Genomic DNA, 17401 nt, shown 5'->3' with positions numbered 1-17401 from the left:
TTCCACCTACACAATTAAACCTTTAATTTGATAACAACAAACAGATGAACAGAATTTGGGACCGATTGACTTGACGGATCATAATAAAAAAATTCTTTGAACTGTTGTCAACAATTCGTCCAAGATGGTATATCTAGCATGACCTAGATGATTTTAATAATGTGTTGATAAGCATATATCAAACCGTGACGAAAAATTTACTGTTGTGTGTTTAGTATGTTATTTTAAGCACAACAGATAAGATTGCACCTATTTCACAGTCGCGGCTGTTTTATTATCTCGTATTCCCAGTTGCAGTTATCTGTTTAGTGAACATATGTTCATTATCATAAGAAGAAAAAAAGGTAGATTTTTTCAAACATCTGAGTTTCAAATTTCAGCAAGTTTCTTGCACGCATATGAATGTAATTTGTTGTCGAAATCTAATGTCCAAGTCAAAATGAGAGACCATATATTGTATAGTCTAAACAGACTTTATTTAATCGAATGCATGTCTCACCAGTATCTGCATTGGGTGATGCATATCTTATTTCAGATAGCAATATTAAATAACACCAACAATGTAGACAACGGTTCAAGCAAGAAGTAGGCCGTATAAGTATATAAGTCTACATTTATGGTGGGGATGCTTCTCTCCTGCTTCAACTGACATAACATATGCAGTCCATTATAAGTGCTGCGCAATTTGTCAATGTATGTGTACTGTGTAGTCGTGTATATTACGCTATCTCATGCACCGGTATCGGTAAACGTGTTCAATACTTAATACGTGGTAAACACATTTTTAAATATTTGAATGAATAATTTAATTTGATAAATGTGATTTATATTGGTTATTATACTTTATTGAACTTTCAATGAACACATTGTCCGTTTTAATAAACAAGTGTCTCCTCTATATGTGACCTTGATTATTTAAATGCGAACACAACTGTATAACTATTAATTACCTAGAAACACTAGAAGCCAAATAAACCTGACTATGTTTTGTCATGTCGAATAAATAATGAGAACATAAATCGAGGAAAAATATCGATAATTAACAGAAAATTTGAAATTGTCGAAATCCTGAAAGGGGGTGAAATGTTACTAGCCTACATGCAGTTTTCTGATAGTAATGGCAAAGTGATAAATACCTCTAAGAACATAAATATATGTTTATTTCTAAACATGAATACAATAACATATAATAAGTTAGCTAAAATATAATTAATGGTCCACAGCACAAACTAGAATGAGTAGATGAAATTATATTAACAACTTTGATTACTGAGTTTCCAGCTGACATTATTATTATCTAGAATTTTATTTGGATCAATTGATACATTGATAAATTACTAATGCCAAATCACAAATCCGTCAGTCAGTCGTCATCTCGAAATGTATTCGCTCTACAACACTTGTATGATCGTACATTCAAGAAGAGGAGTTACGAAACCACAACGCAGTTGACAAGCACATGTATGAACAACACAAGATTAGAGGTAAACCTCAACCAGTCTACAGTCATCATCAAAGGACACCATCCTTGTCAGTGTGGTAGTGTCGCTATGCACTCATATTCGTCATGACTGCAGTAAAGAAATGATGGAAGAATAATTGACTAAAGTGAATGAAATGCTACAATTTATCGTTACCAATGTATTTTTCAATTAAATGGACACTGTTATCTACAAAATCGTAGTTGCCAACATAACCATGGGCAAACTAGAGAACATAAATCTTTTTGGTTACCAACGAAAAACAATTTATAGGGCCTCAAGAAAAACAATCACGTAAAATCACCGAAAACTTGACGTGTTCAACCCGTAACTACGTCATCACCAATACATCATGCCATTATTAAACCAAACGCAAAATCCTTAAACCTGCCATTAAAGCATAAACCCAAACAAGCCTACCTTGTTCAACATTTTAAGGATATGGTACCACTCGATTCAAATTCGCAGACTTATTTTATATATTTTTTAAAATTTGCCAGAATAACAAAACAAATAAAACCATCAGTGATACCAACACCATGTCCCCCTATGACATCAATAAAAGTGACTATTATCTGTACCCCATTTTCCATTCAGTTCCACCCTCCCCACCCAACAACAGAGCAGCACCTATCTTGCCAGTGTTTATGTAAGTCATGTTATGATTACAGCTACCCTTACCGCTGCTATATATATTTTTATTTAATTGTTGTCAATGTAACTGTATATTATTTTGTTAAAGTGTTTGTTGTTATATTCATCAATCCTGATTAAGACCTCATGTGTTGTTGATACGATAGTTAATAATGATGAGATACATCATTTACCAAGCAAGTCATTATTAGTTAAACAATGACATACATGTAGTCATCTTAATCCTTATGTATAACATGTTAAACTGCCACTTAACATGCAATATACTATATTAAATGAAGTGTATTACATAAAGAATGTAACTCTGAAATTTGTTTGTGATATTTTCAATACTCAGATATTACTGGAAAAGTAACATTCTATTAATATATAATTTTATCATGCTGGTCATAAGTTGCAAACTGTGTTATTTACTCGTTCAATAAGTTCATATTATGCAGGTCACTTCTGTAACTGTGTGACATGATTAGATTAGCTCTTATTGATAGTTTTTTTATCTGGCAAACATGTGATGTAATTCTCATGACTCGGTGCACAATATAGTTGATACTATATATAAACGCATTCAGTCAACACGCGTTGCTTTTGCTCTTGCCAGACGGTAGACCAGAATTCAGGTAAGGAATTGCTGACGATATATTGACCTAAACAAAAACTCATGACTCAATTAAAATAAACTGAATCTAACTTATTTACATTGCGCTTTTTTTTACCTTCACAAATATAATCTCGACATAAACTTGTATTCATTCAGTATGCACTGTTGTGTCTATAATTATTGTATTTTCAATCATGGATTCCTTGTGAACTTGTTTCCCTGCAATAATGTTTCTTGCACAGGTAAAGAACTGTCAGCAGCAAAATGGCACGTTGTATGTGGTTATTAACTTTTGCTAGCATCATTGCACTAGGTAAGAACTATTGTGTTGAATCAGTTGTGATATATGTGACATTTGGGTCAAAAGCACAGAATCAAATTCTCCAAATGAATAATAGGCCGTATGTATAGTCATGCCACACTAGTAATGTCTGCAGTGAAAATATTCACCACTGAAGTTATTAGAACATACTGACCAATATAATAGTTAAGAGGCATAACCAGCAGTAACCGAAACCTTAGTATCATTGTTCAGCTTCGCCATACATTGTCTCAAGCAAATTGGTAATCTTAATTTCAAACAGAAACTTTTTTCTACCATTTTCTTTGCAATACATATTTAATTGTAATTTGAACATGTTTTACTCTGACAAAATTAAATAAAAAATATATTCAAATTATAGAGGGCCCTATATTCAACAAAGTGTAAACAAGCACAAAAAGACGCTATGCGTATAATAAACATGGAATATAGAATGTTCACTTGTTCAATGCGCGGTTTTGACTATGATGTCCGTTGTTTACTTGATGGCGTTATATTCGTTGATCGACAACTCGTATTCATACATTATTGACGGATTATTATTTGATGGTTTGTTCAGCTAATGTAGGCTGATATTGTTTTTATGATGACTTCAATGCATATCACTTCGTTAACATTCTTTTCACCTGTTATTAGGACGAGGCGATACGATTTGTTTTGCCGACCTGGCTGACCGATGCTTCACAAACGATCCTCCATATGACAATGTTAATAACTTACCAGATGAGCCTTCAGAGATCGACACCACGTTCTGGCTTTATACTAAGGACAACCCAACAACAGGACAGAATCTAGTTCGAACAAAAGACGAGACACTTCTCAATTCAGACTTCAATGTTAATATTAGAACCAAATTTATAATTCACGGCTGGTTGAATGATGGTATTACGCAAGGTTGGATGTATGACATGAAAGACGCACTGTTACAAAACGTAAGTACATTTAGAATTAGCATTAACAATACATAAACAATATTCTGAGCAGTCTAAAGAATAAAACGCGTTTGACTGCTGAAATGACATACACGTTGCCAGTAAACCAAAGACTGATTTACTGCAGAACATCAGCAGTTTGACAATAACGACTACGTAATATACTTCACTATATCAAATATTTATATTTGTGAGGTAATGGTTTAGTTTTGTTACAAATACCAAGATCTATATTTTGAACCTTGTGTTATTTGTTTTACTAGGGGCGCCAACAAATTTTACATTTAAATATAGAGTTAATAAGCCATTTATACAGTTCTGCCACTTTGTAGTAATGCACGCGATTACCATCGACATTGAGAATGAAAATAGTTTTCCGATATGAAAATAACAACGGATAGAAAGTTGTGTTATGGTTTCAATGTTGATGCTGCTGTTACATGGCATAATGCTATTGTGTTGACACTTTCATTGCATTGTAATTTTGTCATAAGGATGATGTTAACGTTATTATCACTGACTGGGGCGAGGGTGCTAGAAAGCTTTACGACCAATCTGTTGCAAACACCAGAGTAGTGGGTGCCGAAGCCGAGCTCTTAGCCAGATGGATCAATTCAATATATCCAGAATACACTTACCCGGATATGCATTGCATTGGTCACAGCCTGGGTGGTCACACATGTGGATACATGGGTGAGGGTTTGGAAGATGAGATTCCAGCCAAGTTAGGAAATATTTCTGGTAAGTTCATATTTGGAAGCAGCAATACAAATTAGCGACGATTGTATGAGCATGTGAAACGCTTGCTGAATGTATTGACATTGTATTTATGTTATTATTAGGACTCGATCCGGCGGGACCCAGGTTTGAAAATGAGCACGAGCTCGTTCGCGTTGACCCCAAAGATGCCCAGTTTGTTGAGGTTATGCACACTGATGGCGATCCCTTATACAGCTTGGGTTTAGGTATATGGAGAACGGTACTTTTTATTTTTATTCCTATCTTGATACTAATATCATCAATCTGATATAAATCTAAGAAATGTCCCCAAGCCAGATATTCAAACAAAGGCACATCCTTTGAGAATAATTCCACACGTGCTCGTTAAACTTCCACCACCTGGTGACTGCAAATATACGTATATGGCATTCAATTACTAATCAGCTCTTTTATCACACCATAGTGTGGCCATGTTGACTTCTACCCAAATGGTGGCGAAGACCAGCCGGGATGTCCCCTTGTCGGGGATGGTAAGCACTTAATTAAACTCACTCGTATTTATTAAGACTTAGATAAGTGGTTCAGTGGAAGTATAAATATGAATGCACTAAAACGTCGATCATTTAACGCTAATAAATCTTTGGTTGAATAGCCATGGTCATATCGAGGTTGTTGTTCGCTTCTCTAACCAGAATATAGGTATCTATATGGAACACAACTCGATGAACGAGTCAACAGCGTTGTTAGATGTATTCACGAATTTAGGTGAAATTATAGCTGAAATGGCCTACATTTCAACAGCGCACGTGATGCAATACAACATTAATTTTTATTTTTTTCATGCTAGGTGGTGGAAATGACGAATATTTTGTCTCGCAAAAGTGAGAATATTATTGCTTGTCGTGACAATGAATTATACTATTATATTACTTTCAATTCTAGAAATATGTGACCATATGAGGGCCGTTGACTATTACTACCATTCAATATCCCCAACTTGTGTATTCAAGGCTTACCCGTGCGATATAAGTATAGAAGATTGTAAATTGGATGCGCCAGACGAATTCTGCAATGAGATGGGTTATCGGGCACAACCAAAGCCAGAAGGCATTTTTTTCGTTATAACTGCTGATGATGAACCGTACTGTATTGACTGATTTCGAATATTATACCAGTTTTCTGAAGATTATATGCATAAATTTGATGTCGATAATTGTTGTAAATAGAGATCATATATATATATATAACATTGATCAGTAGTCAATCAAATTCACAGGTATCACAGGTATCACGAGTCAGCCCAATATTATTCCCCACAGACTCTAGTATGTTTTCCAGCTGCACTCGATCATTACACACTTGATCACAACAACAACAAAAACAACAACAACAAAAACAACAACAACAACAACAACACATCTTATGGCCTCTTCATATACATAGTTGTAATATCTCAAGCACTGTTTTATGAACAACGTAACCAGTGCATATATTGAATGCATCGTTAAGAATATGATTATCATAACTCATTATTACACATTACTGTGAAATCTCGAGCACCGATGCTGATTTGTCATTGCATGCAGTGAAGCAAGTACAGAAGCGATGTAACTAACGTAAAAGATAACCATATATGGTTTGCGATCTCATCATTATGCACAAGCGTTGCAGATAGGGACATACAATTATTTATATAATGAAGAGCATATATGGTATTGTGATCTCATTAGTATGCATAATTCAAATACCTAGAGAAGTATTAGTTCTTATGGTAAAAACTTCTCACCATATTTCAAAATTTCGTTTGGTTACATCCGGTAAAAATAATAAGTAGTTATAGGATGGGTACTATCAATATCTTATTAGAACATTCTGATGATCACTATTTATTTGTTTAGAAAATAATGCATTAACATAAAACTTCATTTGTGCATAATTTTAGGCAGTTTTTCTTCAAACAAACATTTTATATGGGGATAACAACTTGAAAGGCTATTAACATGAGGTGGTCTGGTTATTATTAATCGGATTTTGCATAAGATGCATGTAAGCAATGTACAACATGTAACATGTAAGCAATAAACAATACAAGACATTCTCTTCATCTGTAGTTTAGTGTTATAACAGTTAATCCGCTTTGGAATATGCTCGTACTATAAGATTACAGTTATGTGTCAGGAAGCAAGTCAGTAGCAAATGTCGAAATAACATAACAAATTATGTTTTTATGTAATTTAATGTATTCACGACAAATCGCGATATGTGTTGAACCATTAACAATTATTTTCACTAGTAAACTACTACGTGATGTAAAACATTGCGCAATCACACCAAAGTTTGAACCTCGGGAACAAATGACATATAAATAACGTCAAACATTCTGAAAAAAAATTGGTAGGAGAGAGAAAATCACACTGGTGGAAGACGGGTTTTGACTCGGAAAACAAAAGATGACATACAATAAGTACTCCAGTACCTGACACGGTATTCCGTCATTATAACTTAGAGGGCGCTATAACAGTGACAACGCTAACGAACTATATTGAGGCTCAGACTAGTAATACAATAGGTGATTTTCTGAACAATTGCGAGATCTCGCGAGATGCATGAAAGACGCGCGTCGAACGTCTGCCGCAAAAATCGAACGATTTGATTTTGAACTAGAATTTCTTTATTTCGCAGCTTACATTGACCGGCCGATCTTCGACAGAGGAATATTGCTTCCGAATACCCTTACTTAATCGAAATTGCCTATCATTAAATGTGGACAGCACATTATTAAGCATGGAAATGTCCCCGAAATACTTTCGCGTTTGTCGAATCCCACGCGATGTTTGACGCGACTACGACGCTATGACCTTTGTTTGTCCTGTTTTTACGTTCGATTTCACGCATAACGCGTGATTCTCGCAGTGTACGGAAAATGGTCTATTGTATTAGTCTGAGATTGAAGGATAAACTTAACCAAGCAATTCAAAGTTTCGTTATGAACTTGAATGGTCAGACAAGCTATACATATTCTGGTAGGTAAGTAGTAATGCCTGTATATTTTATTTGTATTATGGTATCCGTTAATTCAGATAAAGTTTCGGCAAATTAAACTAAAGGAAATCAAACCTTTGATCACTATTACTCTCATATTGTGTACATATATTCACCACGATATGAATTAGTTTCGTGCAAGACAAATTATCTGTATCACTCTTGGTTTTAGAGATATTGCATTTTTCTTTGCCTTAATCCCTTTAACAAGCAATCGATTACAAAGCCAACAAACATATACATTTCTAGTTTTGATTTCTCGGATTGACACATGTATGCACGGAAGCGATGGAATGCCGACGAAAGGCAACGACGTGACTTACATAATGTGTTTTGTTTGTGCGTTATACAGAACACGACATAAACACTGCAATGATTTCAACACACTAGGCAATATTTGTTAGTATTGTTACTTGTGCCTGGTTTTCGTGTTATGATCTGCCCGCAACATAATTGTGTAACCTTGATTAGGTTATATCGAGTTTATATACAGGTCAGCTAGTGGCAAATATAAATCGGCTTATGTGGTCAGAACATCGGATCATCGGTCCGTCAGAACATCGCGTTTTCTGGTTGTCAGACGAATGGGCGAACCCTCGGGAGGAACATGGCAATAATTCTAGTATATTTCAACTACTACTAATAAATTCAATTGGTAAAACCGACGATGCATAATTTACACAAAAAAGTGAAGTTAAACATGTTTCATTTATACAACATATAAGAAAGGTTCAGTAGGTGCTAACGACGGATGTGTTCAACTAGTACGCCATGCAGCAAAAAAAAAAAAGAAACACACACGCGCCCAAATCAAAAGAGATCACCATGAATAGCGCCACCATGCGACGAGGTTTGATAATCTAGATGATCTTTCAAATAATTCTTTGAGATTTCGTACTTAGCAAACGGCTAATTAATTTTAACTAATTAGGATATTTAGTGAGAGACATGGCGATGTATTTTTGATAATCCTTTTGATGTGTCAGGGGTCAGCATGAGCAGATGAACAAAGTTCGACTTACAAACTCAAGGTAAACTATTTGGAAATTACAGTTTGTAATTCGTTACCCTTGCGACGAGTTCAGTAGCCCGTAACTCGCTAACCAGACTTTCAGTTCAACAACAAAGTAGACATTTAGTGAAAATTAACCTAAGAAGTATGGGCGTTTTTTTAGTGTTGACCACGTAGACCTGGAACATTGCGTGATTTTAAGAAATACGAGATTTCTTCGAAATGTGAACCTGTTTTTTTCCGTACAAGGCTAACAAATCGGATATCGTATAATTTATATAAGCGCGCAGTTAGTGCGCTGTTAGCTACATTTAAAGCGGGAGGGCTGCACCTGCGCGCGCACGGGAATTGAGTCCCAAGCGACGATAACAGCACACGCTAAAAACGCAAATGCTCATGGGTAGACGCTTGTCTGTAAACAATGACACGCTATGGCAATCTGACGCATGCGCAAGCGACGACTCTCCTGCTTTAAACAAGTATGTTTTGTTTGTGGGCTTACTAATAAGCCAGGCAGACTAATAACTTTTTATTTACATTTTTACACTCACATGTCACTTTATGAAGGTCACTAATGACAGATTCCATGACTTGATTATATTGTCACCATATTGATACTTATTATCTGATGTGATTCTCTCGTTCACAACTAATGAACGATACAAAACACTGTTCAGCCAACACATGTTACTTGTTCCCGACAGAAGGTCAGTATATACTTTGACATGTGGAGGTTGATTGTAAACATTCAGCCTTGCTCTTCTGCATGACCGTTATTTTCACAATCTTATAGTAGATATTTTCAACAATATGTCCTCTGTAATGACATTTGGAATTGTCATTCCTCCAGTAACTGAGTTTGTGTATCTAAACACGATTTACGTTTAATGAAGTATGCCTATCAATGAACATAAAGAACCTATTTCCTGCTACATAGATTGGCTCTTTTTTAAAAATTAAAACTGTTATGCCTTCAATATTTTATCGACGGTTGTTATAGCTGATTATCGGGCATACAACTAGGTGTCAACAGCACCCGATCAAGAGCATCTCAATCATTGATAAATTTGTTGTCACCAATATCATTGGGTCGTATGTTTTTCAGTAGTATTATTCTTTCATCGGATATCATCACATGCACTTATATATAACTATTATAAACTAAAAAAAATCACTGCGAAATATCATTACAGTGTTAAGACATGTTTCACGATTTATTGGCCTAAACACAACCGCAATATCAACAAAATTAAATGAACTCAACTCATCGCAAGAAAGTTAAGGGGTATTTCAAAATACATATAAAACATGTCGAAGATAATTTTTAAATTAATCTTGTCACCGGAACTTCATTATCAGTGATAAACTTCCATAAAAAGCATATTTCATTTTTAATAATATTTCTTTCACAGGAAAATGACTGATATCTGTTCAATGACACGTATTATTTGGTTGATATCTTTCGCCAGCGTCAATGCACTAGGTAAGTATCCCAGTGGTAAATTGTTGAGCCTGTTTGCTTATATGGCGTTCAACTTATTTTTATCTTTAACTTATTTATTCTCACCAGCATAATAATGTTGTAATGAATAAATTACTTATAAATTGTATGTACATATCATAACTTGAATACATTTTTTGTCTAATTGTTATTTTTTAATGTACCTCCACATTTGTTTACCTTTTGTTCGTCTAGTTAAAGTGTATATATCATCAACAAAACTCTTCTCACTCTTTATCAGGGCAAGGCGATACGATTTGTTTTGCAGACCTAGATAACCGATGCTTCACAAACGATCCCCCTTTTGACAATGTCAATAATCTACCAGATGAGCCCTCCTACATCGACACCACGTTCTGGCTCTATACTAAAGAGAACAGGGAAACAGGGCAGGCACTTGAGAGAACAAAGCCAGGGACACTTCACAATTCAAACTTCAACGTTAATATACCAACAAAATTTATAATTCATGGATGGTTGAATGCAGGCATTACACAGTTTTGGATGTATCGCATGAAGGACGCTTTGCTAGATTTCGTGAGTACCATGCTTATCTTTTTTTTAAATTGAAAGCAGCGATAGCTTTTATTCTTTTTCTGTGGAAAGGATGTCGTTATCATATGTTCCCAAGTTTTGGCGCTGTCAAAAATAACGCAGCACCATTCCTGCCATCATTGTTAGTATTCAGTCTTGACATATTATTTTCAACGAAATAGGTCTCAACTATTTTTAGATATTTAATATCACTGCTCACGCCACCCACCCACTGAAATACCCGTACATCACACCACTTTTCACTTTAATAAATAACCGCCATTAAATTTGACAGTTTTATTTTTCAAAATTAAGGATTCGCTCTGTGAAATTTAGTGTATGAACCTATTGGAACAGCCACCCTTTGGCTAAACATCAATATTATTACTAAGACATCCTTAAGACCTTAAGACATCAATCGACATGAAAATAACACTGTCACCTCCGAATAAATTAAATTTGTGTTAGTCACACCCTGCTTAAATATGCCGCAGTGATATTTACTATTTTAACGCACGGGAATCGTTTCTGCCCAAAAAAAACCAAACGCCACCGCTCCTTGCTGATTTAGTGTTGATACGGGCGAAGATCTATGATACAATGATATCATAACTAATTTTATGAAACATTTACTAACTTACAACAGATAGAATACATTCAACTTAGATTGTAAGTAATATTTATTTAAGTTATTGCAATGGTGTTTTTCATAAGGACGATGTGAATGTTATTATCACTGATTGGGGAGAAGGTGCTACGAGGTTGTACGACCAGTCAGTTGCAAACACCAGAGTAGTAGGTGTAGAAGCCGAGCTTTTGGCCAGGGCGATCAATGCAGAATTTGGTTATGGTTATCCGGATATGCATTGCATTGGACACAGCCTTGGTGGGCATACATGTGGATACATGGGCGAAGGTTTGGAAAATGAGATACCAACTAAGTTAGGAAGGATTTCTGGTAAGTAGATACCTGAACTCAGCAAAAAACCCTACAACTACGTTATCGCTATGATAATTGATGAGGGCTGAAATAATATGAGGCTATTACGAGAATACCTCAAAGTATGCACGAAGACAGTACAGCTGGGGTATCGACCGACGCGCAGCGGACTGTCTGAGTGCATACTTTGAGGTATTCTCGTAATAACCTTATTATTATACATTTTTTCCTTCCAAGGATACATCATGGGAATGCCGAAATTCAAAAAGTTTAGAACAGAATCAGCGAATTTCTTTGTTTGAAGTCCGGTCAAATCCTGGTGGAAGCTATGTTTGTTTTTATTATTAGAGGCCGCTTACGCGCGTAATCATTCCATATTTGGAATTTGTATTCTTTTATTTGGTAGGATGAAAATACCGCCTAAAATACCGCAAACTTACGGCGTTACGGTTATAGGCGAATAATACTATTTATTATGATATTATATTTTATTTAGGACTTGACCCTGCAGGACCTAGATTTGAGAACCAACATACGCTTGTTCGCCTTGATCCTAAAGATGCCCAGTTTGTTGATGTTATACACACCGATGGCGACCCTTTATTAAGCTTGGGTCTAGGTATATGGATGGAGGTAATGTTGTTTTGTGTCATGTATATTGTATCAGGCGAAACAGCACATTAACTGTAACACGTGCCTTGGTATATTAATTATTTTGAGTACGACTATTGTTGCTGATTCTAGTTAATAAGTGTTAGACAACAGCATCAAATGCTTAATCAACCACGATTTAACACCTTTTATTATGTCATAGTGTGGAGATGTCGACTTCTACCCCAATGGTGGCGAAGATCAACCAGATTGTTCTTTCATTGGAAGTGGTAAGCGTTCCTTCATAAACATAAATTATTGTCTTATCCATCACTATTGAGATAGATGTATACAGATAACAATAGCTTATAGTTAATGTGATGCTGAATAAAGAAAATAATAATAAACACGAAGGAAATATTACACGTTGTTCTCAAGTTGACATAATTTCATTCCATACACGTATCTTTGTTTCTATTTAATATCAGAGGAAATCTAACCTACATTGATATTGCAGCTGCTTTAATAATGTATATAATGTATGTTGTTTGTTCAAAATCAGTGTAACTTATATATAAAGTTATCCATTTGCTTAGTATTGCTGTCGTTATTATGGTTATATATATTGCCACTTGGTATTTTTATGATTTGTAAAATAGACGATGTTAAAACCTCTACCAATCTTCAATTCCAAGATTATTACAACATGCCACTTGTATGGAATTTAAACCACTTTACATTCTTGTATTATTTTTTTCTATTATAGAAATATGTGATCATATAATGGCAGCCACATACTACTTGAATTCAATAACTCCGACTTGTGTATTCAAGGCTTATCCATGCATGGTTGAACTGGAATTATGTAATCCAAGCGCTGTACTTGAAGACTGCAATGAGATGGGTTATCGGGCAAAAGCCGAGCCTGAAGGCGTCTTTTATCTTACAACTGCTGATGATGAACCTTATTGCTTTGATTAATTAAAAAGAATATTACAACTTCCCTTGAGGATTATTTAAACAAATCGTGTTGTAAAAGTTGTATTAATTATAACAGTAGTATGTTCGTGTATATGAGTGTATTAAAAGTACCAATTATCATTCACTGAAATGAGGTTCGATTATTTATAACTTATAAGAAGTATGATTACAAGTAAGAAACTGACAATACATTGTTTATTTCTTTTCATCATTACCTTACCTACAAGTAATTAGTTTTGAAATTATATAATAGTGGTGAACAATGCGACACGATTGTATTATGCAATGTATTTTTTATAGGAGTGCTCCCGTGTGTCACGAATATCCAGATAACACAACTTGTGACTTTGTCTCACGCTGCACACTTACAACTACTACTAGAAACTCTTCAACGTAGATGAATACTACTAATGTTCCCGACTTTCTGTTGTTAAAATAATGTATTTTGTCATTTTTATTCTAACATATGACAACACACGAGTCTATGATACTCGTCATATCAGTGGTGTGGAACAATGAGTACAGTGGTACAGAATACATTGTGCTACACGACTAAGAAATGATCAGTCTCGGAGCAAGTACAATAATTAATGTATAAACACGTAAAGGTTATATCAAGTATTTGCAAAAGAGTGAACTAGTCCTCTCCTATTGGTAGCACACTCTGTCAACCAACCTTTACTTTTGGAGTATTTCGCTTCCTTTTTCTCATGTCCTCAAAAACTTGAGAAAGTTCCCTAATCCTAACAACGCTGTCACTTTACGTGCAGTAAGGTGACCTCAATTTATCAGCCTACACAGCAAAATATGTTTTCATTGTTAATAACACATCAATCATAATAGTCCTATAGTTCATACAAGGGTCGTCTATCCTTACATGCAAATTTAGTTGAAATCTGTCGTTCTCTCGTGCCCTACATTTTCTACTGATATTGTGACAATATTGGCGGAAGAATCTACATAATACCTACGCCTGGTAAGTAACAGTAAATGTTCATTGAAATGTATTAATTTTTATTTTAAAAAAACAATTCGATTCGACGTGCCTACGTGACATTCTTTGTAAACTATCAACACTCATAACGCTCATTGGACAGAGATAGCTGATGATTTGAAGACATGATATATAATCATTTCAGTAAATAATATCACTCCGTTTACTGGTACGACTTTGTTGCAACTACTGAAGTGAAAACAATTCAACACGCATTCAGCCATTTTGTAACATTTACGTTTGGGTTTATTGATAATCACTGATATAATCCACGATGTTCATAACATCACTGATTGTTATTGGAATCTTCTGTTCTGTCTCCGGTGAGTGGATTCTATTATCTGTACAAACCAATGATGAAAAAATCTATAACATTGTGTGTGAACATCTATATAGACTAATTATTGAAGAGTATAACTTTTGTGACAGTGCAAATTCAAACATATAAAATTTAGAGAATGAATAGTGATCGCGTCGTCTACACTTGCATTTTATTTACGCGTTGAACGTTCACAACGAAACGGCACGATTATCGGCAATCTTCCAGATGCGCATTACCAGAATGCCTAAACTAAAAAAAAACACGATGACCGTTTCAATATCCGACGATGCACGGCATTGTACTAATATGTATCGGTCTTTTACCTCACCGAATGAGATAAAATAAAATAAAAATATATTTTAGATCACATAAAACGCTGTTTTCATAGCATATTTCACTCGCTTCTGGGTACAAACGTCTTTAGTGTGACCAACAACTTAATTACTGCTATTTATAATTCCCAAAGTAACCGATGTGCAAGTTTTCCAGTTTGTACAATTTCAAGTATAAAGCACACTCAATATCGCGTTTTCTAAAACTTTTCAAGCCAAATACAATTTGACAATGACAATAAATTTTCAATGACAATGAATGACAATGAATCTTATAAGCAAACTCAAATATATTTCTCAAATATCATGTAATCATAAGTAGTTTATCTTACAGAGTCAAGGGACGATACAGTATGTTACGGTGACTTGGGCTGCTTTACCAATGACCCACCATTTGATAATGTCGATGCACTGCCAGAAGAGCCCGAAGACATCAACACGGGATTCTGGTTGTACACCAGACAAAATCGAGACAGCAAACAAGTGATTGATAGAAAAGATCCTGCGACTTTGCATAATTCGTATTTTGATGACAGCAAAGACACCAAGTTTATCATCCATGGGTGGTTACACAACGGAGATATTGACTGGGTATCGGATATGAAACATGCATTGCTGGATAAGGTATGTTTTACATTTCTTTTTTACTTTTTAGAGATTTTATTCTTCGTCATCCAGATTTTACCACCATACGCTCAAACACGCTCCTCGTGAATAAATTTTCAACATTTCTCATTATGCACAGGACGATCTGAATGTAATTCAAGTCGACTGGTCCGACGGAGCATTCAAATTGGACTACTTTCAATGCGTAGCCAACACCAGGGTCGTGGGAGCCGAGACACACGCCCTCATTGAAATGATCCTTGAGGAAACCAGTCTTGCCCTGACTCAGATACATTTGATTGGGCACAGCCTCGGTGCCCACATAAGTGGATATGTTGGAGAATATCTGAACATATTTCCTGGACGGATTACAGGCGAGATGAAACTTTTGTATGTTACCAAAATAAATACGCCATAGAAACGTGTATTCAGGGAGCAAAATGAACTAATTTAGGATTTCATTCCGTTGTTTGACTCATTAGGTTTAGATCCAGCTGGTCCAAGATTTGAAAACGAACATGTGTTTGTGAGATTGGATTCACGGGATGCATTTTTTGTTGACGTCATTCATACCGATGCGGAGCCTTTAGTTCCTAAAATAGGTTTAGGAATATGGCAAGAGGTGAGATATTAGAGAATGAATGGATGAATGTATGTATGAATGAATAAATGAATGAATGAATGAATGAATGAAAGGGTGATCGTGCGTGCGAGTGAGTGAGTGAGTGAGTGAGTGTGTGAGTGAAGTGAGTGTGTAAGTGAGGGAGTGAGGGAGGGAGGGAGGGAGGGAGGGGAGGGAGGGAGGGAGGGAGTGAGTGGTGAGTGAGTGAGTTAGTGAGTGAGTGAGTGTGAGTTTGTGAGTGAGTGAAGTGAAGTGAGTGAGTAAATGAGTGGCGTGACGTGAATAATTTAATCATTTCGCTCAATGTAACATTTAATGTATGATAATTGTTTAAATTCGTCAAATCATGGTGTTCACACCAAATATTTAACATAATTATTTACAGAGTGGCCACGTTGATTTCTATCCAAACGGAGGAAAGGACCAGCCATCGTGTGATGGTCTCGTAAAAGGTAAGTTGATGCAAAAATGTGTTTAGGAAAAACTATATCCATTCTAATCAAATCTATTCTATTCTAATCTAATCTAATTCTGGATTTTCTCCTATAGAGGTCTGCGATCACATGGAGTCTTGCCGCTATTTCATTGAATCTATCAACAACGTATGCAAATTTACCTCGTACAATTGTGACGGCGAGCTTGGTGATTGGTCGAAATGTGCGTCCTCCTGTGACGACAATCAGTGTAATTACATGGGATACTATGCACTGAACGAGCCCGAAGGTGTTTTCTACCTTGAAACCAACGAGGATGAGCCATTTTGTCAGGGATGAATAAGATAATTCTTACGATAGCACTATATATTACATTATTTCACAAATTAATTAATTAATTGTTTCTGTTAATGTTTTAAAGCCAATAAATGTAATTACTGTCAATTGGAATGACTTTTTAATAATTGCGTTCATTGTAATTAAAGCCGCATACGTCAGCATACGTATCGGGGAAGGTAATTTTGCATCTTGATCATCTAACCGAAAAACAAAACCTAAAAAGATGCATCTCGATTTGACATTTCAGAGACTAAACACTATTTTTCGCAAAACTTTTGACAGCACCAATTCTTGTATGATATAGGGCCATTTAATAATAGCGCATGGCAATTTGGCCCAAAAAAATGCGATTTTGCATTTTGGCAAATGTCTTCATTGATTTCGTGTTTTTCAATGCAAGTTGCAATTTCAAATAGTCTTGGTAAAATCTATCCGTTTTTGTTC

The 17401-nt window shown here is 35.5% G+C and overlaps 2 protein-coding genes across 2 annotated transcripts; both read left to right on the top strand.

The window, feature by feature from the left end:
- The first annotated feature begins 2997 nt into the window (after nucleotides 1-2997).
- Nucleotides 2998-5930, top strand: LOC100369157 (pancreatic lipase-related protein 2-like). Its single transcript, XM_002741854.4, has 6 exons — nucleotides 2998-3046; nucleotides 3692-3987; nucleotides 4482-4728; nucleotides 4830-4966; nucleotides 5171-5237; nucleotides 5650-5930. The coding sequence occupies exons 1-6, from the start codon at nucleotides 2998-3000 to the stop codon at nucleotides 5862-5864; spliced, it is 1011 nt and encodes a 336-aa protein (XP_002741900.2). The 3' UTR covers nucleotides 5865-5930.
- Nucleotides 5931-7630: 1700 nt separating this feature from the next.
- On the top strand, nucleotides 7631-16957 carry LOC102806546 (uncharacterized). Its single transcript, XM_078006056.1, has 12 exons — nucleotides 7631-7734; nucleotides 10174-10244; nucleotides 10504-10799; nucleotides 11511-11754; nucleotides 12233-12369; nucleotides 12551-12617; nucleotides 13094-13297; nucleotides 15279-15580; nucleotides 15702-15936; nucleotides 16045-16184; nucleotides 16570-16636; nucleotides 16734-16957. The coding sequence occupies exons 1-12, from the start codon at nucleotides 7631-7633 to the stop codon at nucleotides 16955-16957; spliced, it is 2091 nt and encodes a 696-aa protein (XP_077862182.1).
- Nucleotides 16958-17401: the final 444 nt, after the last annotated feature.

The sequence above is a fragment of the Saccoglossus kowalevskii genome, chromosome 1 (genome assembly GCF_978046115.1).
Source record: "Saccoglossus kowalevskii chromosome 1, keSacKowa6.1, whole genome shotgun sequence".
NCBI classification, from domain to species: domain Eukaryota; kingdom Metazoa; phylum Hemichordata; class Enteropneusta; family Harrimaniidae; genus Saccoglossus; species Saccoglossus kowalevskii.
This window is presented reverse-complemented; position numbering and strand designations above follow the sequence as displayed.